Below are 25,777 nucleotides of genomic sequence, written 5' to 3' on the forward strand. Positions count from 1 at the left end.
AATCACATCAGCCACACCATAAGGGGCTCGTTCACCTGCACATCTACCAATGTGATATATGCCATCATGTACCAGCAATGCCCCCTGCCATGTACATTGGCCAAACCGGACAATCTCTACGCAAAAGAATAAATGGACGCAAATCAGACATCAAGAATTATAACGTTCAAAAACCAGTCGGAAAACACTTCAACCTCCCTGGTCACTCAATTTCAGACCTAAAAGTTGCAATTCTCCAACAACAAAAAACCTTCAAAAACAGACTCCAACGAGAAACTGCAGAATTGGAATTAATTTGCATACTGGACACCATTATATTAGGCTTGAATAAAGACTGGGAGTGGATGGGTTATTACACAAAGTAAAAGCTATTTCCCCATGCTAATTTTTTCCCCCTACTGTTACTCACGTCTTTTTGTCACTGTTTATTTGAAATGGGCCATCCTGATTATCACTACAAATGTTTTTTTCTCCTGCTGATGATAACCCACCTTTAATTAATTTGTCTTGTCATGAGTAGTATGGCAACACCCATTTTTTCATGTTCTCTGAGTATATATATCTTCCTATTGTATTTTCCACTGCATGCATCTGATGAAGTGGGTTTTAGCCCATGAAAGCTTATGCCCAAATTAATTTGTTAGTCTCTAAGGTGCCACAAGTACCCCTCGGTTTTTTTTGCTGATACAGGCTACCACTCTGAAACCAGTTACACAAAGGTTAGTAACATTTTTTTTATCATTAGCAAATTTGCACCTCCTACTTTGTGATTTCAAATGGTAAATCACTTTGAGAATGTAAACAGCACATAAAAAAACTGATGTTTTGTATGATGAGTTAATAAGGAGAGGTCACTTATGAGTTCTTAATTTCACAATAGATTCGTTTTGCCTGAAAGCGCCGTATATTGTAATCACCTTATTAATAATTTATTACAGGCATAAATACCATCAGAAAGTTTGAGAACTATTTATGTAAAATATACAAGGTTCACTTTTTGTTCAGTTTTTTTTAAAGCTACATGTAAGACATTATGGTTGCACAGATAATTACTTAAGAGTCAGGAAATTAGTTAATTTTGTACATTCAACCTTTAGTTTGGATCACTGTCTCTTAGTGCAACTTACAAAGTGCACCTTTTAAGCAATTGAGGGTGGGTGTGCTCTCGCACAGGTAAAAATAAAATATTCTGTATATGATTTTATTTGAGAAATAGTTATGAGAGAATATAATTAGACTGTTGCAATGCATGTACACAAAGGGACCGAGTTCATACTGCATGTGCAAATTTCCTGATTCTTGGGTGCTTAAGCATTCAGCTTTAACTTTTTAAAAAAATATATTTTTAATAGAAATACCTGTGTTTTTAAAAATCATTCCAAGTTCTGGAAATATTCGGCTTGATTCCACTGTAATGTGCTATCAAATACAAGGTGTGCATTCAGTAGGGCCAGACTCCGTCCAAAACTTACCTTATTTACTGCATGTCTTATGTGTTGAAAACTTTGTGCTTGGCATGAAGAGTTTTCAAAACTGAAAAAATCTGTGCCAGGTGCATCAAGATTTACCTTTGTAAGCAGATGCACAATTTATATGAAGTGAGTATTCATTAGAGAGGTAAATTAGTATGTGTGAACTGTGCAGCCTGTCTTCCATACAAATATTTGTAGATCTCAATTGAAGAAAAAAATGCCATTGTTGTTAAAACTACTACCAGGCTTGGCAGAATTCTGTTTTTATTTTTTTATAATCTGATGGATAATGCTATCAGTGTTTATTTTTAAGCATTTTTCTATTTTTATTGATTTATAAATTTTCACAATTGTGGGAAATTATGGAGGGAAGTCAGACAATAATTAGTTAATGACAGGTTTCAGAGTAACAGCCGTGTTAGTCTGTATTCGCAAAAAGAAAAGGAGTACTTTTGGCACCTTAGAGACTAACCAATTTATTTGAGCATGAGCTTTCGTGAGCTACAGCTCACTTCATCGGATGCATGCTGTGGAAACTGCAGCAGACTTTATATACACAGAGAATATGAAAAAATACCTCCTCCCACCCCACTGTCCTGCTGGTAATAGCTTATCTAAAGTGATTATCAGGTGGGCCATTTCCAGCACAAATCCAGGTTTTCTCACCCTCCACCCCCCCACACAAATTCACTCTCCTGCTGGTGATAGCCCATCCAAAGTGACAACTCTTTACACAATGTGCATGATAATAAAGTTGGGCCATTTCCTGCACAAATCCAGGTTCTCTCATCCCCCTCCCAAAAACCACACACACAAACTCACTCTCCTGCTGATAATAGCTCATCCAAAGTGACCATTCTCCCTACAATGTGCATAATTAAGGTGGGCCATTTCCAGCACAAATCCAGGTTTTCTCACATCCTCCCCACTCCCATACACACACAAACTCACTCTCCTGCTGGTAATAGCTCATCCAAACTGACCACTCTCCAAGTTTAAATCCAAGTTAAACCAGAACATCGGGGGGGGGATAGGAAAAAACAAGAGGAAATAGGCTACCTTGCATAATGACTTAGCCACTCCCAGTCTCTATTTAAGCCTAAATTAATAGTATCCAATTTGCAAATGAATTCCAATTCAGCAGTTTCTCGCTGGAGTCTGGATTTGAAGTTTTTTTGTTTTAAGATAGCGACCTTCATGTCTGTGATTGCGTGACCAGAGAGATTGAAGTGTTCTCCGACTGGTTTATGAATGTTATAATTCTTGACATCTGATTTGTGTCCATTTATTCTTTTACGTAGAGATTGTCCAGTTTGACCAATGTACATGGCAGAGGGGCATTGCTGGCACATGATGGCATATATCACATTGGTGGATGTGCAGGTGAACGAGCCTCTGATAGTGTGGCTGATGTTATTAGGCCCTGTGATGGTGTCCCCTGAATGGATATGTGGGCACAATTGGCAACGGGCTTTGTTGCAAGGATAAGTTCCTGGGTTAGTGGTTCTGTTGTGTGGTATGTGGTTGTTGGTGAGTATTTGCTTCAGGTTGCGGGGCTGTCTGTAGGCAAGGACTGGCCTGTCTCCCAAGATTTGTGAGAGTGTTGGGTCATCCTTTAGGATAGGTTGTAGATCCTTAATAATGCGTTGGAGGGGTTTTAGTTGGGGGCTGAAGGTGACGGCTAGTGGCGTTCTGTTATTTTCTTTGTTAGGCCTGTCCTGTAGTAGGTAACTTCTGGGAACTCTTCTGGCTCTATCAATCTGTTTCTTTACTTCTGCAGGTGGGTATTGTAGTTGTAAGAAAGCTTGACAGAGATCTTGTAGGTGTTTGTCTCTGTCTGAGGGGTTGGAGCAAATGCGGTTGTATCGCAGAGCTTGGCTGTAGACGATGGATCGTGTGGTGTGGTCAGGGTGAAAGCTGGAGGCATGCAGGTAGGAATAGCGGTCAGTAGGTTTCCGGTATAGGGTGGTGTTTATGTGACCATTGTTTATTAGCACTGTAGTGTCCAGGAAGTGGATCTCTTGTGTGGACTGGACCAGGCTGAGGTTGGTGGTGGGATGGAAATTGTTGAAATCATGGTGGAATTCCTCAAGGGCTTCTTTTCCATGGGTCCAGATGATGAAGATGTCATCAATATAGCGCAAGTAGAGTAGGGGCTTTAGGGGACGAGAGCTGAGGAAGCGTTGTTCTAAATCAGCCATAAAAATGTTGGCATACTGTGGGGCCATGCGGGTACCCATAGCAGTGCCACTGATCTGAAGGTATACATTGTCCCCAAATGTGAAATAGTTATGGGTAAGGACAAAGTCACAAAGTTCAGCCACCAGGTTAGCCGTGCCATTATCGGGGATAGTGTTCCTGACGGCTTGTAGCCAATCTTTGTGTGGAATGTTGGTGTAGAGGGCTTCTACATCCATAGTGGCCAGGATGGTGTTATCAGGAAGATCACTGATGGATTGTAGTTTCCTCAGGAAGTCAGTGGTGTCTCGAAGGTAGCTGGGAGTGCTGGTAGCGTAGGGCCTGAGGAGGGAGTCTACATAGCCAGACAATCCTGCTGTCAGGGTGCCAATGCCTGAGATGATGGGGTGCCCAGGATTTCCAGGTTTATGGATCTTGGGTAGTAGATAGAATATCCCAGGTCGGGGTTCCAGGGGTGTGTCTGTGCGGATTTGATCTTGAGCTTTTTCAGGAAGTTTCTTGAGCAAATGCTGTAGTTGCTTTTGGTAACTCTCAGTGGGATCATAGGGTAATGGCTTGTAGAAACTAGTGTTGGAGAGCTGCCGAGCAGCCTCTTGTTCATATTCCGACCTATTCATGATGACAACAGCACCTCCTTTGTCAGCCTTTTTGATTATGATGTCAGAGTTGTTTCTGAGGCTGTGGATCGCATTGTGTTCTGCACGGCTGAGGTTATGGGGCAAGTGATGCTGCTTTTCCACAATTTCAGCCCGTGCACGTCGGCGGAAGCACTCTATGTAGAAGTCCAGTCTGCTGTTTCGACCTTCAGGAGGAGTCCACCTAGAATCCCTCTTTCTGTAGTGTTGGTAGGGAGGTCTCTGTGGATTAGTATGTTGTTCAGAGTTTAAAGCTTGATAATTGTTAAAAAATAAATTGTCAACATCACATGTCAAAATATACACACTTAATATGCTTAAATCAAACTTCGATAAGTTCTCAAGCACCATTTTTCTTACTTTTCCTATCTGTACGTTTCTGTTATTATCTATGGAAGTATAATTTCGTCAGTTTGTGTGTGTGTACAGAGAAATCACTGGTTTACCAACATTTATCAATAAAAATCTAACCCTCTAAGCCTATAAATAACATGTAATCGTCATGTACGGGTTGGTTTTGAACGCCTCATAACTTTGCCAAAATCTAACCATTTTCATTGGAAAACTCAAAAACAATTCTTAGTAAAGTCCGTCTCCCTGCCAAATTTACTTTCTGCACTCACCCATTTTAGCTTTTAGAGCATGTCAGAAAGTTCACAAGATTTTTTTTATAATGGAGGAAAGTATACGTTTCACCCTTAGCGTAAATAGTTCACTCACTTTTTTGCACTGAAAACTTAAGAAGGCAAATATTTGAAACTTTTAAAACATTGAGCAACTCAAAACTAGAGAATAATATCACATACAGTATTTCTACTGGCTCATGAAACTTCATCTGAATGTTCCAGAAAAATCTAGAATACACTACAGTATAATCCTGATTTTCTGAAATCCTGTTATCTGAATCTCTGTGTTTTCTGAATCCCTTCCTTGTCTCCCATAGAGGACAGATGCAGAGGTTCAGATAATAGACAAGAGACCCCCAGCAATGGTGAGGCCACGCTGCTGCTGAATGGCTCCTGCGGCAACACACGGAGCCCGCTGCAGCTCCCCCACCATAGCCCTGCTCACTCACTCCTATGACCGCAGAGCTGCAGAGGGCTCCTTGTACTGATGCGGGACCGGTGACACCCTATCCCTGCTAGCCCAACGTGCAGGGAAGGCAGGGTCCTGGCAGAGTAAAGTAGTATCCTGGCCAAGCAGTATCCTTTCTGCCCCCCTAGGAGCACAACCCCACACACACACACGCACGCGCAGGAGTGGCAGTGCAAGGAGCCTTCTGCAGTCCTGCTGTCATGGGAGTAAGTGACTGGGGACATGACATCAGAGTTGCAGAGGTCTTGCTGCGCTGCTGCTTCTGCCCTCTCTGTTATAAACTCCCAATTAGCCAAATAAAATCCAAGTCGTCCTTTCTATTCGGATAATCAGGTGTGTATACTGTATATCTGTACTCAAGCTCTGGCCCAGTCAAGATGATGATGAATGACAGAAGATTATTCATCCAAAAGTGAAAATCTGTACAATCAAAGGGTACTAGCATAGGGAAGAAGGAAGGCTCCTATCCACCCCACTCCCCTCCAAATCCAGCATAACTCATCTAACTAGATTTGTAGCCCCTGCACTCAAGGAGGTGCAAGGCTGCTTCCAAGATGCTCCATTCGGGAAGCACCAGCCTAAAAAAATTGCTGGGTGCAAGAACTAGAAGGAGCCAGATGTCAATCCTACTTGTCTTTGAGGATAAGGGTGGAGAGGGAATGCTTCTGGGTGCCTCTCCCTGGGAAGGAGTTGTTTTGCACATGCTCCCATTACAGGGGTATGTGTGTCTTAAAGGCACAGCTTTGCCCACAATATTCAGCAAGTGTGTATTAAATATATTATGAAAATAATCAAAACAATTGTTGATTTGGCACCTCTGAGCATGTTATTTAAATCGAGTTGATTTATTATAAATGTTGTTAAGCAAATTAGTTGTAAAATAAATTGTATTTAAAATGTAAATATTGAAAGGAAAATAATTTAAGCTTTTCACTTGTTGACAGATATGTGTGTGTGTATATGTGTGTATATAAATATATAAATGCAAACAGAAGATATCTTACAATATTTTAAATTTATCTAAATATGATTGACACATAACGCAAATCCCTTTCTCATGTGGGTAAACAATAAAAAGTAAACATCAAACACTGTTGTCACCAGTAGAAAAACCTCTAATGAACTATTTCTCATTGTTCAGGTGGACCCAGAGGTTTTTGCTGCTCTACCTCCTGAGCTGCAAGAGGAACTTAAAGATGCATATGATCAAAGGCAAAAGGAGTCAGAGAACATAATTTATCAGCAACCGATTAGCACCTTTGGTGAGTCATAAAAATTTTTTTTAAATGTACGTCAGTCTTGTATCTGGAGTATTCTAAGATTTGAAGGGACTTTCTGCAATCCTAAAGAAAATTGCAAAATACAACTAATGCATCTAAAAATACCACAGTCTAAGAACATTGTTACACATTTTGGCCCCAGTCCTGTTGTCCAATCCAGGTTTGTTGTTCTGGGGATAGGTTTAAGAATAAGTATGCTCTAAATTATGCCAGGGACTCTATTGTTTTTTGTATGGTCCCAGGATCAAGGCAGCATAAAAGTGACTTAAAGATCCTCTCTTCCCCTGTTCTTCCAAGGAGCATGGCTCTGTTATATTGGTTGATCTAGTCTTCTGACAATACAAAGGTAAAATAGTGGGTGGGTATAGGTATAGATTGAATGCATATGTGTGCCTAAAATCTGAGATAACCAAGAGCTGCTACAGGACTGTCACTTCTGTTCTACATTCCAACTATTTTGTTAGGGACTATTCTATCTGATCTCAAAGTGACTAGGTAGAACAAGCCAGCTTTCTCCAAAAAGTGTGCCCAAAGAAGCAAATTGGAGGACAAAGCAGAGTAGTCAAGACAGTCGTTTGTATCGTGAGAAGTGACTTTCACACTGTCACTGTTCCACTGTATCTTCAGTTGAATCACTGCCTTTGCTTTTCGCAGGCTGTCAGTTTTTGCCAAATTTAATATACCATTTTGCAAATACTTATGCATGTAATTTTGCTAGTCAGTTGACTTCATGGGACTAGTTACAAATGTGTTTGCAGAATGAGGCCCTAATTTAAGAGTCAACTTTGCATTTCCCATGACTTGAAGATAGAACTCACTGTTTAGTTTAAGCTGAATGTTCAGTTCAGTGCCTATTAGTGGATAGAGCACTGACTTGGACTCAGGAGACCTAGCTTCTGTCCCTGACTCTGCCTCTGGCCTGCTGGATGATTTTGGACAAGTCACTTCAGCTCTCTGTCCCACATTTCCCCCTTCTCTAAAACGAGGTTAATGGGTTTAAAAGGCATTTTGAGATCTGCTGATGAAAACTGCTACAAAATACTTAGTATTTCCATTGCTTCTGTGGCATATGCCACCAAATGTTTTGGGTTTTATACAATTTCTTCCATGAGACATGCGTGTGTATACATTTCCAGTTAGAATTTGAGAGTAAAGACAAGGATCTAGAAGTTCAATTTTGAAAAATGCCTTTCCCAGCTTTTCATTTAGAGATTGGACACCTTCCCTTCTTTTGTCCGCTTCCCTTTTCTTGTGGTATGCTTTGCTCAAATCTCACGTAAAATCATCTGGACTGGGGTGAAATTCTGTCCCCATTAAAGTCAATAGCAGTTTTGCCATTGACTTTCAGTAGGGTCTGGATTACACCCCCCATCACCTTAAAATTGATCCAATATTCTGTGGGGATCAAGTAAAGTGACCAAAGCATCAGAGCGATGTTCTTCTGTCGCCCTGTTGGTGACCATTGGTTGGTCTGCTGCATTTTGCTCCAGTTGGAATTTTGTGTGTGTCTTTGGTTTCATTCCAAATTACACAGTACATTATAATAATCAGACTTGGAGTTCACAATTCATGGGTCATTGTAGATAGGTTTGAATCTAATGGGATGGGGTATAATTTGTTGGCTAGTCAAAGGTGGAAGAAGTTTTTTGCTGCTGTTTCTAGCTGGTGGGCATTATAAGTGTTCACGAGTTCTCTAGGTTGCATGCGGCTTTGAGAATAGTGAAGCAGTGTGCCTGACTAAAACTGCTATAGTGTTGACTGGATTTAGGTTCAACAGGTTATTCTCATTCAGGAACTAGAATGTTTGCTGTTAAAAAGAATATTAAGCTGGGTGTCATCCCCATGCACTAACTTAATTAAAATATCCTTTAAAAAGTTTTGTTGAAACATTGTCAGTGACTGGAATGACAGATACAAATAAGTTATCTTGTCTAAGAATAAAGCTCTTCATTTTTGTGTTTTATTTTGTTTATAATTTCCCGGAATTAATCTGTATTCATTATAAAAAATTTAAAATGGGTGAAAATCAGTGCAAAAAATTAAATTCACAGTTTTCTGGGTAAATATCGGGGTTAATATTGGGGAAATGGGAGGACAGAAAAAAGAAACAAATAGGGAAAAGTAAGGATAGTGAAGGTAAAAGCAATTTAATGCTGTGGTTCATTTAATGAACTGTGTTTAGCTGCTTAATACATAGGTTCAGTACTGCCTAGTGGCACTATCGGAGCCCCAAGATACTGTAACAAACAAAATTTAATGTGAATTAAATTGAACTCAAAACCACTACCACCTCTACTACATGTAATGTAGAGGATGTCTTAATATTACTATTTTCATGTACTTGAGTCGTTCAAAGTTAGGGTGAAAATCAGGAAAAAACAAATCATAACTTTCGTAAAACCTGGGGATTTTTTTGGTAAAAACCAAAAACAATGGGTCTTGTCTATGATAAATTGGATGATTGGTCTTAGATTTCACATAAGTGTTATGATTCTTGCTTTCAGTGAAAAAAATACTAGAAAGTTAATGGCCACTAATTATTCCTGCTTTTTCAGTATCAAAGAATCCTTTATTACAGTTGAAGCAAGCAACCGTGAAAACTAAGAAAAAAAACAGGAAAAAAAATCAAATCAGTCCAGTGAAAAAGATTCAAAGTCCTTTGAAAAACAAACTCTTGGATAGCCCTGCAAAAAACATGGTGGCTTCTTCCAGAAGCCCACAGAAGCTAATAGATGGTTTCTTAAATCAGGAAGGTACAGCCACTGGTAAATCTCAGGTAATTTTAACAAAACTAAAAGTTTTCAGTAAATTATCTTTTTATTTTAATGACTGTTCCTTAGAATCAGTCTTTAATCACAGTTGTTATTGTAGCTGCTTAATGTACTAAATAGGACTTGCGCTGCTTTTCTTGCCTCTTGTATTTGTTTTTCAAAGTATTAAGACTTGTTTTTCAGTATTTTTCTCAGAAAACATAGGTGTTACAAATTTGAAAATCAGTCTGACAAACATTGAAGCATATGAACAATATCAATTATTTTTTTTCTGAATAGGTGGAACCAGTTCCATCAACCTCAAATACTTCAGGCCCATCAGCTTTGCAGACAGCACAGTCTGGCTCAATTACATCACGGGTACCAAATCTAGCTGGAGCTGTTGAATTCAGTGATGTAAAGACCTTGCTCAAAGAATGGATTACGACTATTTCAGGTAAATTGTAATTCAGATCATTTGATTTTCAAATATTATACCCGTGGTGATTCTGCATACATCACAAGGAAAACCAAATGGGAAAAACTGAATTTTTTATACCATATCTTCTGTGTACTCCTGCTTCTCTTGCTGGTTTCTTTTCCAGTCGTCCTGATCTCTCTCTTCCTCACAACCTTGGGATAATTGGAGTACTTAGAAAATGGCATACAGAATATACTTATAAAGTTTGCGGACAATACCAAGCTGGGAGGGGCTGCAAGTGCTTTGGAGGATAGGATTAAAATTCAAAATGATCTGGACAAACTGGAGAAATGGTCTGAAGTAAATAGGATGAATTCAGTAAGGACAAATGCAAAGTAGTCCATTTAGGAAGGAACAATTAGTTGCGCACACACAAAATAAGAAGTGACCGCCTAGGAAGGAGTAGTGCGGAAAGGGATCTGGGGGTCATAGTGGATCACAAGCCAAATACAGGTCAGCAGTGTAACACTATTGCAAAAAAAAGCGAACATCATTCTGGGATGTAGTAGCAGGAGTGTTGTAAGCAGGAGATGAGAAGTAATTCTTCCACTCTGTTCTGCGCTGATTAGGCCTCAACTGGAGTACAGTTCTGGGTGCCACATTTCAGGAAGGATGTGGACAAATGGCAGAAGGTCCAAAGAAGAGCAACAAAAATGATTAAAGGTCTGGAAAACATGGCCTATGAGGGAAAATTGGGTTTGTTTATCCTGGAAAAGAGAAGACTGAGATGGGACATGATAAGTTTTCAAGTATGTAAAAGATTGTTACAAGGAGGAGGAAGAAAAATGGTTTTTCTTAACCTCTGAGGGTAGGACAAGAAGCAATGGGCTTAAATTGCAGCAAGGGAAGTTTAGGTTGGACATTAGGAAAAACTTCTGGGCTGTCAGGGTGGTTAAGCACTGGAATAAATTTGCCTAGGGAGGTTGTGGAATCTCTATCATTGGAGATTTTTAAGAGCAAGTTAGACAAACACCTCTCAGGAATAGTCATAATACTTAGTCTTGCCACAAGTTCAGGGGACTGGACTAGATGACCTCTCGAGGTCCCTTTCAGTTATATGATTCTATGATACTTTCATTCTTTCTCACATCTATGCTTTTGCCAAACTTTATTGCATCTCTTTTTATAACATTTCTAAAAGCTACCCTTTTCTGTCCTATATCTTGTTCATGCCTTAGTACAAGCTAAATTACTGTAGCTAGTCTTCTTTCTGTCCAACATGTTGCAGCTACCAAAGTTAAAAGTAACAGAAGTGAAACCATCTTCTATAGAAAGCATTTTTATCAGAAAGGTGAACTGAAAGGTTTTTTAATAGATATATTAAAATTCTTTTATAAAATTACAGAAGAACAAAAGTATAAAACAATCGTTAAAACCTGAAGGCAGCATTGTACTTTAACATAATTTGAGACAATTATTGCCTCCTTGATGTCCTGAAAAATTAGAACTGCAGTTTTTTTGGTCTCTCTGATGTTGCAGGACATCACTGCCTTCATTACCAAAGTTTTGAAACAGCTATTCCATTATAAATGCATATGTCTGTTCCCTTTCTTTTAATAGCTTTGCTGTCACTTGTTCTTGCAGGAAAAAACCAAGTCTGCTGTCCAGATTTCTCAAGATCATGCAGTCCTTGCATATGCAAAACTTCAGATGACTTCAGTGGGAGATGTGGAAATGCAAGGGCTGCAAGATCAGACTCTGAAATATTAGTCACTGCAGAATTTCTTTGATTCCAAGTATACTTGAAGAAAAGTTCCCTACTGTATCTATATTTTCCTTACAGATCCCATGGAGGAAGACATTCTACAGGTTGTGAAGTATTGTACTGATCTGATAGAAGAAAAGGATTTGGAAAAGTTAGATCTGGTCATCAAGTACATGAAAAGGTAGCTTAATTTCATTCTCAACCTTAATAGTAGCTGTCAAGGTTCCTTCCCCACTCCGAACTCTAGGGTACAGATGTGGGGACCTGCATGAAAACCTCCTAAGCTTACTTTTACCAGCTTAGGTTAAAACTTCCCCAGGGTACAAATTAATTTTATCCTATGTCCTTGGAATATCCACTGCCACCACCAAACTCTAACTGGGTTTACTGGGAAACGTAGTTTGGACACGTCTTTCCCCCCAAAATCCTCCCAACCCTTGCACCCCACTTCCTGGGAAAGGTTTGGTAAAAATCCTCACCAATTTGCATAGGGGACCACAGACCCAAACCCTTGGATCTGAGAACAATGAAAAAGCATTCAGTTTTCTTACAAGAAGACTTTTAATAGAAATAGAAGTAAAGGAATCACTTCTGTAAGATCAGGATGGTCGATACCTTACAGGGTAATTAGATTCAAAACACAGAGAATCCCTCTAGGCAAAACCTTAAGTTACAAAAAAGACACACAGACAGAAATAGTCATTCTATTCAGCACAGTTCCTTTCTCAGCCATTTAAAGAAATCATAATCTAACACATATCTAGCTAGATTACTTACTAAAAGTTCTAAGACTCCATTCCTGTTCTATCCCCAGCAAAAGCAGCATATAGACAGACACAGACCCTTTGTTTCTCTCCCTCCTCCCAGCTTTTTGAAAGTATCTTGTCTCCTCATTGGTCATTTTGGTCAGGTGCCAGCAAGGTTACCTTTAGCTTCTTAACCCTTTACAGGTGAGAGGATTTTTCCTCTGGCCAGGAGGGATTTTAAAGGGGTTTACCCTTCCCTTTATATTTATGACAGTAGCATTAGCTAAAAAGCGGAATGCTTTTCGAACAAAGGATGGACTTCTTTCTGAGTGATTGCACATGTCCGTTCCACTTCAGAGGTGTGCGTGCCCAGTGCACCAGAGTCCGAGACTTTTCCCTTAGTGGTATCTGTCGGGTGCCACATGTGCCCTCTGCTGCCTCATGCTGTTGCTTGTTAGTATAAAGGGCGGAGCCATCCCCAATCCTCCTCAGTTCCTTCTTATCACCCTTGTTTTGTAGTCATTGTATTAGCTTGTTTCTACAAGTATTGTCCTTTTCAATGTATATAGTTTGGTACTCTTATATATAGTTTGGTACTCATTCATAGTTAGGTTAGTGTATGTTACATTTCTTAGTTGTTTTGTACTTTGGTGAACTGTTGCTTCCTGATTCTTCTGGATGCTGATGTCTGGTACCAGGAAATGCCTCTGTCTCCGAGCTTTAAGCCTTGCACTGACTGCAGGAAATCCATGTTGGTGAGTGACCATCCTTCTCAGAGTTTAAAGTCCCTTGACAAGGGTCATGTCTGGGACAGGTGCAAGATCTTCAGGGACTTAAGCCCCAAAAAGTTTAGGGCAGTGAAGCTCTGTCGCCTTCTAGTAAAGGCTGCCCTGCATCTATCATTAGAGCCTTACCAAGCATATCTACTTCTGTCAGAAATGCCCTTCTGCACGTTGCAGAGTCTTGGCACAGCTCTCCTTCCCTGGTACGGAGAAAAAAACATTGGCATAGTGCTGCAAAGGACTCATCCTCCAAGAGATCAAGGTCCCCGGCACAGTCAACCAGTAAACAAGCTGGGAAGTAGAGTAGAGTGCTGGAGAGGAGGTACTCACCTGTGCCAGTAGCATCTAAATTGGGATCATCAGCACTGGTGTCTGTGTCATTGCGATTGACTGATGCTGTAATACCAACCTCTTCAATGCAACAGCAGCAGCATAAGGAGAACCCCTCCATGTTGATGACATTGGAGGCATATACGGCAGCACGAGATCTCCTGTGTCTCTTGGTACTGGCCTCTCCAGTAGTATAGGAGACATCTTGTCCAGTACCAATAACCCCATAGACTGCATTGTACTTACTTGTAGATATAGGTCAGCTTTCAATACCGTTGACTGCTTTAGATCCTTCTGCACACTGTTGTCCAGTGCTATTTTGAGGTGAGCCCAGTATGCTTATCTCAATACTGTCATCTCTGGAATCTTGCCAGTGCTCTTCTGCACCTGGTTGGGTGACTCAGGCTCATTTTCAGAATTGGAAGTTGGCTAATGTGTGTCTATCTCGAGATAGGAGGCATTGCTCTCCGTCATCAAAATGTTTTCTAGCAGAGGTTCCATGTTCGTCAAGGGACATGGATCCTTGGTCCAGTGCCCTATCAGTGGCCGTATTGGAATCTGTGGAGATTTCCTTCCACACCCAGATCCTCCCTGCAAACCCTTCTTCCTCCAGATCTCCAAGTAGATTCCGGGGTAGTTCACATGAGGAGGCTCATGAAGTTACCCTGGGTGCCAAGTTGGGTGCCGAGCAAGAGTAAACTGCCTCAGCAAGACCTCCGTTGGAGGAGTTCCAGAAAGCTTCACTGCAGCTTGCTTTGTATTCCTCCTCCTCATCACCTGATGAGGTGGTGATATCTGGTGTATCCTCACTTCATCAGGTTGTATAAGGTCCTATCAAGACCTGTTGAAGAGGGTGTCTTCCTCCCTGGACACACAGTGGAGGTAGTTCAGGAGAGCTCTCACAGATTGCCAGCAAATTAAAGAAGTATGGGCTGGAAGAATGAACTATAAGGTGGATAGAAAGCTGGCTAGATCGTCGGGCTCAAGGGGTAGTGATCAATGGCTCCGTGTCTAGTTGGCAGCCCGTATCAAGCGGAGAGCCCAAGGGTTGGTCCTTGGGCCAGTTTTGTTCAATATCTTCATTAATGATCTAGAGGATGGTGTGGATTTCACCTTCAGCAAGTTTGCAGATGACACTAAACTGGGAGGAATGGTAGATACGCTGGAGGGTAGGGATAGGATACAGAGGGACCTAGACAAATTAAAGGGTTGGGCCAAAAGAAATGTGATGAGGTTCAACAGGGACAAGTGCAGAGTCCTGCACTTAGGACGGAAGAATCCCATGCACTGCTACAGACTAGGGACTGAGTGGCTAGGCAGCAGTTCTGCAGAAAAGGACCTAGGGGTTACAGTGGATGAGAAGCTGGATATGAGTCAACAGTGTGCCCTTGTTACCAAGAAGGCTAATGGCATTTTGGGCTGTATAAGTAGGGGCATTGCCAGCAGATCGAGTGACGTGATCATTCCCCTCTATTTGACATTGGTGAGGCCTCATCTGGAGTACTGTGTCCAGTTTTGGTCCCTACACTACAAGAAGGATGTGGAAAAATTGGAAAGGGTCCAGCGGAGGGCAACAATAATAATTAGCTGGCTGGAACACATGACTTATGAGGAGAGGCTGAGGGAACTGGGATTATTTAGTCTGCAGAAGAGAAGACTGGGGGATTTGATAGCTACTTTCAACTACCTGAAAGGGGGTTCCAAAGAGGATGGATCTAGACTGTTCTCAGTGGTACCAGATGACAGAACAAGGAGTAATAGTCTCAAGTTGCAGTGCGGGAGGTTTAGGTTGAATATTAGGAAAAACTTTTTCACTAGGAGAGTGGTGAAGCAATGGAATGTGTTACCTACAGAGGTGGTGGAATCTCCTTCCTTTAAGGTTTTTAAGGTCATGCTTGTCAAAGCCCTGGCTGGGATGATTTAGTTGGGGATTGGTCTTGCTTTGAGCAGGGGATTGGACTAGATGACCTCCTGAGGTCCCTTCCAACCCTGATATTCTATGATTGGAGGAATTTTGGTGTTCAGCCAGGCCCTCCTGAGTTGCTCTGCCTATAAATGAGGTCATTCTAGAGCTCAGAAGGGTTTGTTGGCAAAAACCATCTTCTCTGCCACCAACAGCCAAAAGGACTGAGCAGAGATGTTTGTGGCTTCAATCATCAGGTCTTCCACAGGAGGTCCAGCAGAATATGCAAGATCTCCCTTTTGAGATACCGACCCTCTTTTCCCAAGAATGTTGATAAGTTCCACAGTCTGAAGAACTCCAGAGCTACATTGAAGTCTTTTGAGGTTTTATACTCCACTCCACACGAAAAAAGCAATTCTGCCCTGAGTCATTTCACTGTTACCAGCCCTTTATATTTAGGCTACTTGACCAGTCCAGGAGGAAAGGGAAGAGTCATATAAGACCACCCCCTCATCACTTTTTGTCTACAGTGAGCTCATCTAGAGACAGCCTGGATATACCAAGCAGTCTGTTTGACTGCCGTGTTGAGGATAGCTTACCAGTTTGCCTTATGCCAGCTTCTCCTATCCCTGTTTTTTTCTGACAGGCTATTCCACTTCCTATGTGCTTGGACCCATATTACCATAGAGTAGTGGGTCCTAAGCACTGTGGAACTGGGATAAACTGAAGGTTGTGTTTCTACCCTTCCTCCCCTCCCTTCCCAGTCCGTCTTCAGGGACCACTCTCACAAAGTGGTCCTCCTTCTGGAGGTCCAGTCTCACGTTGGGAACTGTAGAAGAGATTCCTACTTTATACAGAGGGAAAGGGTTTTATTCATGCTACTCTCTAATTCCAAAGGCAAAATGAGGTCTTAGGCCCTTACTAGACCTGTGAGAGCTGAACAAATATGTAAAGAAAATAAAATTTCGCATGATCGCCGGAGCCTTTCTAATCTATTCCCTGGATCCTGGCAGGTGGTACACTGCCCTCGACTTGAAGGATTCGTGTTTCTATCCTCAAAGCCACAGAAAAATTCCTAAGATTTATGGTCAGTGACTCCCATTATCCGTTTATAGTCCTACTTTTCAGTCTGTCCATGACCCTGCAAGTATTTACAAAATGCATGTGGTTGTGGCTGCATTCCTAAGGAAAACAGGAGTACAAATATTTCCATACCTGGACAATTGGTTGGTGGGAGGTCAGTCCAAGAGCCAAGTAAAATTCAGTGTTGCAATGATCTAGTCCTTTAGAGTTCTGGGGCAGCCAATCAACAAGGACAAGTCAGCACTTCCCCCAATCAGAAGATATTAGTGGTCCTGGACTCTACAGCAGTCGGGGTTTTCTTCCCACAAAAACCAGATTTCAGACTGTTAGCCATTTTCTTAGACTTAAATGTCCATCCCACTATGACTGTAAGGATCTGTCTCAGGCCTCATGTACATGTGTGGTTTGGCATGCCAGACTTCATCTCAGGAAGTTTTAGATGTGGGTGAGCTTGATGTACCTTCTGATTTGTCACCCACTGGACATGCTAGTTCAAGAGCCCACAGGAGTCCTAGCCATTTTGGACTGGCGAATGAACCCAGCCAACATATGTGAGGGAGTTCCCTTTGTCCCCCCACAACCCACATTTACTCTGAGTACAGATGCTTCTCTAGGTTCACCTGGGAAATCCATGACTCAAGCTTTCTGGTCTGTCCAAGATTTAGCTCTCCACAAAAATGTGAGAGAGTTGAGACCCATGCATCTAGCTTGTCAGGCTTTCCTCACCAACATTGGGGAAAGAATTTACGAGTGCTTATGAACAGTGCTTTCTCCTGGGGGAATTCTGTGCCGCTGCACATGTACAGAATTCATGTCCCGTACAGAATTTTTTTTTCTCTGCAGAAAATACATTCTGCTGGAGCAGTGCTGCAGTTACGCTTTTTGCCCTTCACCCACCAGGGGCTGCTGTGGCACCAGAACAGAGAGCATCTGCTTCCAGGTGGGAGCAGCCCCAGCTGCTGATAGGGAAGTGAAGAGACTGCGTTCCTCACAGTGCCCTGCCTGTTGGGCCAGGTCAGGATGCACAGGCTATGGGGGGATGGACAGCGTGGGGTACATGGGTTTCTGTGGGGATCACATACGTTTCAGAAGGGCTAGTGGAGGGGACAGACTGAGGCGGGGGCTGAATGGCAGTGGGGGTGCAGGAACACAGGAGCAGGAGGGTGCAGAGACGTATGGTGGGAGAGGGGTGGCTGAGTGGGGGTACAGGGCCACATGGGGACAGAGGAGGGTATAGGGATACATGGGGACAGGGGCAAATGTGCCTGACAGAGAGGCTAGTGATCAGCCAGGGTCTGCATGGGAGAGGCTCCCTAACAGTTCCCCCTCCCGCCCCACCTTCACCCCCAAAAACCCTGTTCCATACTTCTCCCACCCACACCCAACAGCCCTCCAAGTTCAGACCCAGGCTCCTCCCCAGCAATTTTCCCTATTCCTCAGCTCCTTCTTTACCTCTGACCCCCGCCCCCAAGCCTTTATGTATGGATATGTATGGGAAATACATATCCATACATAATCACAGGACCATGGACATCTCCTTCATCCTAGCCTGGATGCTCTTCATCTTACTGCCTGAATGCTCCATGGTTAACATCTGAGGAGGAGGTCTGTTCAAAGGATTTACAAAACATCCTCATGAATAGCAGAAAACCTTATGCTAGGTACCCATACCTGTTGAAGTGGAAATGGTTCTTCTTATGGTCTCAGCACAAAGGTGTTTCACTGATCCAGGCGTCTATGCAACAAGTTCTGGATTATTTATTCCACTTGAAACAGCAAGGACTTTCCATTAGTTCCATCAGGGTTCAGCTAGCGGCTGTTTCTGCTTTCTACCCTCTAGTTGCTCATCACTCAGTTTTCTCCAATCTGATGTCACTCAGGTTCTTGAAAGATCTGGACAGGTTATATCCCTAAGTAAAGGAACCTGTCCCCCTTGAAGATTAAATCTGATGTTAACAAGGTTTGTGAGTCCCCACTTTGAACTGCTGGTTACCTGTTCATTGCTTCATCTTTTGATGAAAGTAGCCTTTTTAGTGGTGATTATCTCTGTGAGGAGAGTGGGAGAATTGCGAGACCTGGTAACTGTCCCACCTTATACAGTCTTTTATAAGTACAAAGTATACTTACAATCACATCCAAAATTTCTGACTAAAGTGTCTCATTTTCCACATCAATCAGGCAATATACTTACAAACTTTCTTTCCCAAGCCTGATGCTCATAAGGATAAAGTGAGATGCCATACGTTGTATGTGCAGAGAGAATCTTCTATTTTTACTTGGACAGGACTAAACCATTCAAGTCATCCTCAAAACTGTTCATGACCGTTACGGACAGGATGAAGAATCTTCTAGTCTCGATTCAAAATCTCGCCATGCATTTCCTGATGCATATGTTTATGCCATGACATTGCCAATGTGTCTCCACTAAGCCGAGTGGTATCACAGTCGACGAGACTGTAGGTGGCTTCTGCAGCTTTTTCTAGCTCAAGTGCCTACACAGAGCTGCAAGTTTGGTCATCAGTACATGCCTTTGCACCTCATTATGCCATATCTCAACAGTCTAGAGATAATGCCAGATTCAGATTTGATGTCCTTGAATCTTTTTTCAGGTGAACTCTAAACCACCTCTGGATTGAACTGCTTGTGAGTCACCTGAAGTGGATTTCCAACTGATTAACTCTGTGATTTGAGCAAGTCACTTAATTGTGCCTCAACTTTTCCACCTGTAAATTGAAATAGTACCTACTTCACAGGGTTGATATCATCAGATAGGCATAAAGAAATGCAAAATATTATTCAGTTATGCCTATGCATTATTGTATGTCATTGGGCCTTTGTAAACTAATAAGAAATAATTAGTCATACTGTGAAATTAACAGAGCAGATGGGTATTTTATGTAAGATTCTGAACTAAACTGGCATAAAATCCCATTAAGTTTTTAAGGAAAAACAGCTGGTGACATTATCACCCCCATTCTGGCCCCTGTACACCAGGTAAAGGAGACAACAACATAAAGAGCCCTGATTCTTAATCTGCAGAGGAGCTGAGGAAGACAGCGTCAGGATGTCCTAAAGGACTTCTTCGCAAATCCTGGCATAGGGAGTATACCAGAGCAAGACAGGGAGTGGGGAAAGTGTGGGATAGAGTCGCAGCTTGCCCACATACAACCTGTAATTTAGGCAGCCTTCCAGGGCTGTCCAAGTTTACACTGAAAGTCACTCTGACCCCTGTAGCAGCCCAGAATCAGAAAGTTTTAGTCACGTAGGGGCTGCTCCCTCCTCCAGGCTCTGAGTTGTTTGCAGCGCCTCTTACAGATGCAGCACAGAATCTCACTGTTTGATTTTTGGACAGTTTTCTGGGTCCTAACCTTTGTTTACACCTTTCTTCCTGGATTTTAAATACTAGAGAGGCAGCTGGTACAAGTCCATGGATCTCTAGGTTTGGACATGCCTCTTCTGCCCTTGCACTGATGTTTCAGCCTCCAGCCAAGCACCCAATGTAACATGCCAGAGCTCTGTGTAAATGTCTGAATTGCATTCTTGTAGGAAGACAGATGCAGCCCAAATGTCTTGGTGTGAGGGAAGTGTCAGAATCCAAAAATTTATCATTTAAATTCCTTCATTATTGGGGGTAAGGTTGTGAGAGAGTCACCAGTTAACCTGTTTATCTGTATGTTGTAATCCTAATGGTAAAAATACTGACATTTGTAAAAGTTGCTGGGAAGTTCTTTATATTTGGAGAAATATAGTCCTCTGAACTTCAGAACAGCCTGAGCATTACCTAAGATTGTACTGATTATAGACTGGACTAGTGGCACCTCTGTTTTCAGTTGCTTATAACTTCGACAGACTTACCATTCAGGCTGAAATTTTCCATTCTGCCCCTGGCTGAATTTTTTTGGAAAATTTCAGCCAAAACAGTTCATCTGTTTCCAAGAACAAGGCTAGGGGAAAATAAGTTTTTCTTCGGTGTTGAAAATATTCTGGCAACTTTTTTTTAAGCTCTAGTGAAAATCTGCCCAAATAAGGACAAGTTTATAAACCTTTGAAAAAGCAGAGTTCACAGGTGCTCAGTAGAGACTTGCTAGAGCTTAACTAAGTTCTCTGGGGCTTCCGTCCTCACTGAGCATGCTTGGGCCTCTTACAGCTCCTGTGTGTGATCAAAATGTGCATGAGTCGCCCCACAGAGCAACTGAGTAAGCCCTCTCCAGACTAGGGACTCTCCAAAACTGGACTTTCTCCATAATGGCTGCTTTGGGCCAGAGTGGGCACTGGAACTGAGAGCATTGAGACTGTCTCTTCTGGGCATTCAGTGACCCCCTGTTGGCAGAAGGGAGGAGGAAGCCATCTGATTCAGATGCAGAGGGGATAAGAGACTGACGTCTGGCATTGCAGGGGAGGGTTTGGAGGGTTTGAGACAGATGGGGAGTGGAGACTGGGACTGGAAGCAAGCATGGGGCGCTGCGACTGGCTGGGCAGGGAAGTTCGGGCTGAGGAGGGGAATGGGTGAGAAGACTGGATGGCAGCAAAGAAGCTTGAATGAGGAAGCTGGAGCTGGAAACCGGTGGGGCAGGTTGAAGGAGGTGGACGGGAGGAAGACAAATCTGACGAGCTGGGGCACAGTGAGAGAACTGAGACTGACTGAGCAAATAACACTGGGCCAAGGAGCAGAGGGAGATGAGGATAGTGAGATTGAATGAGAAGGCTGGGGATGGAGACTAGGATGCATAATGGTGAGGGGGGCAGGAGTCTGGAGGCTCAGTGCGGGAGAGATCAGGAGGTGGGGGAGGGAACTGGAATTGGCTGAGCGGGGAAGTGGGAGGGACTGGGACTTACTGGGCAAGGAGACTGGGTCAGAAACTTGGGGAGTGGAGATTGGGACTAACTAGGTGAGGAGAATGGAATGGGACGAGGAGTCAGTGACGGGATAGAGGCAGGTTGGAAGGGATGGTGCATAAGGTGTCAAGTGTGGGGTAAATGGGCAGAAGAGTCTATGTCCATTAGAGTGTACACTCCCCCCTAGAGTTTGGAATGGAACACAAGATCCCTGAATCAGTGTCACCGTTCCTCTGTCTCAGCAAATATTTGTGAAACCCATTAGCAGGGTCTCTCATTCTCCTTGCTGGGCCTCATAAAGGATAGCAACCTGCCACTCTCATCAGGTATCCAGTTAGCTCAGTGGCAGAGGTCTATATGAATCTAAAAGTTTCACTGCTGTTGGTGAGCCCCAGGTGTATGTCAGTATGATGCCACATCATGGAATTTCGGGGGGGGTTGGCTTGGTTGGTTTTGCTTTTTTTAAAACACAGCAAATTACACACACAAAAACTACATTAGGAGAACATTATTAAGGTAGTAAACTCCAAAGTTAGGAAATGCCAGAATTAAGGTTGTTTGTGCAACTTTAATTCAGCAATCATATAATTAAAGAATATATTGTAATGCATATGCATAAAGGGGCCAAATTAAGGTTGTAGAGGCATAATTCTGGCATAATTATTAATTCTTAATTCTTAATAATCTTTATCATAATTTTTAGTGTGTTGTTTTACTAAAAACTAATCCAAACACTGTTTATATTGCGCTGCTGTGATTCATTTCTAGTGGGATTTTTTTCACTTTGGATATTGGAAACAAATTCTTCCCAAAGCATCCTGTACTGTAATACACATCGACCTGGGAAGGATGACTGTTCTATTGTTCTAAGCATGGCTTCCTTTTTTTCACCCCCTCCCCCCCCCCCCCAGGTTAATGCAGCAGTCTGTGGAATCCGTTTGGAATATGGCATTTGACTTCATTCTTGACAATGTTCAGGTGGTTTTACAACAAACTTATGGAAGCACATTAAAAGTTATCTGAACTTAACTTGTAATAAAGAGCTTGGTGGGAGCCTGGAGCTCTCTGCTAGCTGTGCCATAAGTGCTTGTGAGGTATTTGCAAAGTGCATGATAGTAAGGCTCTGAGTTTTTATAATTTTCAATTTCTTTTTAAACAAAAAAGTGTTTTGTACATTTCTTTTCAAAAAGTGCCAAATTTGTCAGTATTGCATGTAAATAACTGTGTTAAAATTCTTTTATTGTAGTATAGAATCTATTTGCAAAATGTTTGTTTATAAAGTTTTATGGATTTTTACAGTGAAGTGTTTACAGTTGTTTAATAAAGAACTGTATGTATATTTTTGTACTGATTCCGTTTTGTCAATGCTTCAGTTTGAATATAGCTAACCCTTTATTAAAGCTGTAGCTTTGAGTCATTTTACTAATCTCTGCAGTGGTAAGCGCTTATTTAGCTCTCTCAAAAAAATTTCTGTGAGAAAAATCCTTGAATCATTGTACCTGTTTGTACACAGTAGTCTAGAATACATTTGAGTGTGACAGCTTAAAACTACAGGCAGTGCTTTGGGTTGAATAATTTATCTTTCTTGCCTTTGGGATTATAAAGCCAGTACCCATTGAACTAATGCATAAACTGTGTTCTGTACATTTGTAGATCCACAAAGTATGAAAGCATAAGTCCCATACACTCTGTAGCACACTCTTAACTACATTGAACATAAAACTGTTGTGATTTCTGTGGCCCCATTCAGAAAATCTCTGTTACAGTAGTGATGGGTGGTCACAAAGTTTTACATTACTTGCATGTATGTTTTTCCTTTAACATTTCACATTGTTACCTATTTTGCAGAATCCAGGGTTTGCGTACTGGGGACCTTGCTGCACGCTTCTTTTCCCATGATGGGGAAGGATAAGAGTGAGGCATGCATGGGTGGCTCAGAAAAAAACTGGAAGAGCACAGAGAGCTCCTGTCAAGCTCCGCTCCCACCCTGATCACTTCTCGGGTTTTTCATTAGGTGGGACGTGCCCACTGTGGGGTTTCAGTAAATTTACAATATTATGGAGTATGTTACATTAAAACAGCTGTGGCATGTTTCCTTTGTTTGGGGAGTGAAAGGCATGCAGTGAGCACAAAATGGTAGTTGACTGCAGCAATTAAAACAACATGTTTTATATAAAAAGAACAGGAGGACTTGGGGCACCTTAGAGACGAACAAATTTATTTGAGCATAAGCTTTCCTGAGCTTCAGCTCACTTCATCGGATGCATCAGTTGCATCCGATGAAGTGAGCTGTAGCTCAGGAAAGCTTATGCTCAAATAAATTCGTTCGTCTCTAAGGTGCCCCAAGTCCTCCTTTTCTTTTTGTGGATACAGACTAACACAGCTGCTACTCTGAAACATGTTTTATATAGAAGCTGACCCAAATAACAATTTAAAGGGAAAGAATATCAGTATTAGTTTTCAGCCCTGAATTGCAATCATATGATGCATTGTGCTTAGTAAATGTTTACTACTGTTTTTGCTCAGTTGCTGCAGCATAGTTTCATAAATTATGAAGGGACCATTATGATCGTCTAGTCTGACCACCTGCAGAAACACAGGCCAAAGAACCTCACTCAGTAACCCTAAAGCCAGAAGGAACCATTGTGATAATGTACGCTGACCTCCTGTATTACAAAGGTCCTAGAACTTCCCCAAAATAGTTCCTAGAGCATATCTTTTAGGAGATCTTTGCATCCAGCCCATAACTTTTGTTGGAGATAGTGTATATATAACTTTCTAAAAGATACGCTAGCATAGGAGATTTTTCCCTCAGTGGTATCTGGCCAGGTGTTGCATGTGCCCACTGCTGCACAATAATGTCAAGGGCAGCACAGCCCTCCCCACTCCCTGTCATGGAGTGCTCTGAAACTACTCCGTATGAAGCCAGGCAGGACTCGGGGGGAGCATGCCTCCTGAGCAGACTGTCTCGAGGGCAAGAAGCTTATACAGCTTCGACCCTCCTGGGTCTGACCTCGGAGCATTCGGCCTTCCACACCGTGCGCCTTCCTCAGGGAGTCTGCCTGGGCGGAGCTCCTAGGGAAGCCAGAGGGTCCTGCACCCCAACTCCGCAGTCAGATGTGACTCAGGCAGCCAGTAAAAACAGAAGGTTTATTCGTCGATGGGAACACAGCGTAGGACAGAACTTGTTGGTAGAAAGTCACTGATTTCTGTGCTAAGTCCTTTTTGGGAGTCCTGGGCCAGATGCCCTGGACTTCCCCCTTCCAGTCCCCCCCCACGCAGACTTCCAGCCATCCGACCCCCACCACACCCCTGTTGCTCCTCATCCATCTCTTTGTCTTGTTTCCATGGTCACATTCCTCCTCCTGGGTTTCAGGTTACATGGGTGCAAATGGGGCAGCCTCACCTGCCCTGAGGGCCCCTGCAAAAATCACACACCCAATTCCCACCACTGAAGTATTAGTGCAGTACACTGGGAAACTGACATACACATGATATTAGTATAGGACAGTAAGACTCACATGCAACATAAGATGAATAAAGCCCCACTTTGTCACAGCCCCTTTCCTCTCCCCCAAACTCCTTCTTAGCTGCTGTGATGGGTGTTGGCAACCATTTCCCTTTCTCTTAGTATTTTATTGTATAGAGTTGGCACTCGTTAATAGCTCTATGAGGCTTTGTGTATTTTTCTACTAGTAGGATTCCTTTTGTATCTGTGCACACTTTGGTTCCTGCCAGTTTTGGGTATCAACACCTGGGGTCAGGGATGCCTCTGTTTCACTCCTGCCAATACATGCAAGAAACCGAAGCTGGTCAGTGACTTGCCTCAAAGGGCCTAGAAGCTCACATCAGAGAGGTGCCAAATCTGCAGGGACTTTAACCCCAGAACTAAAATCAGGAAGGTCAGACTGAAGCTCCTTTGTATGAAGGTGGCTCTGCACCCACCCTGGGAGCCTTCCTATTCGAGGCAGGCCCCATCCCCCGCTATTTTGGTGGGGCACGCTGCCGCTGTCATTCTGTGTTGATCTGCTCTGGTACTGAAGCGGCAGCACTGGATATAGAGTCGCATTGCCTAAGAGATCAAGGTCCCTGCCCCTGAAATCCACCAGTCAAGCTGGGAAGGAGGGTGGGGTGCTAGGGCTCTCCCCTGTGCCGATACTGCCTGGGGGAGGGGAGGAGGGCATCAACCCCCATTGCTGTTGAAACTGACCTCTACGATGCTCTCATCTTTGGCTCAGCAAGAGCAGCTCTTGATGTACATCTCTTGCTGCAGTCAATACCTGGCATGTGAGCTGAGTGCCGGCTTTGCCAGCAGCCCAAGCAATATCTCGCCCAGTATGGACAGATACGCTCTAGCACAGATTTGCCAGCTGCTAGCATTCAGCACATGGTACCTCAGATGGTCTTCACCTGTTAGTCTGCTAGGAGGGAGCTGAGAGGGGGAAGAAATTGGGCTCCAGTGCCATATCTATAGCTGTAT

At 42.7% G+C, this 25,777-nt stretch overlaps 1 protein-coding gene across 21 annotated transcripts in view; it reads left to right on the forward strand.

The window, feature by feature from the left end:
- The window catches only part of REV1 (REV1 DNA directed polymerase), a 95,721-nt gene extending 73,080 nt beyond the window's left edge, over positions 1 to 22,641 (forward strand). For 18 of the 21 annotated variants that reach the window (XM_073352192.2, XM_073352182.2, XM_073352203.2 and 15 more), the window contains 5 exons: positions 6,543 to 6,663; positions 9,237 to 9,457; positions 9,732 to 9,888; positions 11,696 to 11,798; positions 22,209 to 22,641. In XM_073352192.2, coding sequence (XP_073208293.1) covers positions 6,543 to 6,663; positions 9,237 to 9,457; positions 9,732 to 9,888; positions 11,696 to 11,798; positions 22,209 to 22,320 — 714 coding nt within the window. In that variant the 3' untranslated portion in view covers positions 22,321 to 22,641. The other 3 variants (XM_073352164.2, XR_013636084.1, XM_073352216.2) reach the window with 3 other exon arrangements.
- The last annotated feature ends 3,136 nt before the right edge of the window (positions 22,642 to 25,777 follow it).

The sequence above is a fragment of the Lepidochelys kempii genome, chromosome 1, assembly GCF_965140285.1.
Source record: "Lepidochelys kempii isolate rLepKem1 chromosome 1, rLepKem1.hap1, whole genome shotgun sequence".
NCBI classification, from domain to species: Eukaryota; Metazoa; Chordata; order Testudines; family Cheloniidae; genus Lepidochelys; species Lepidochelys kempii.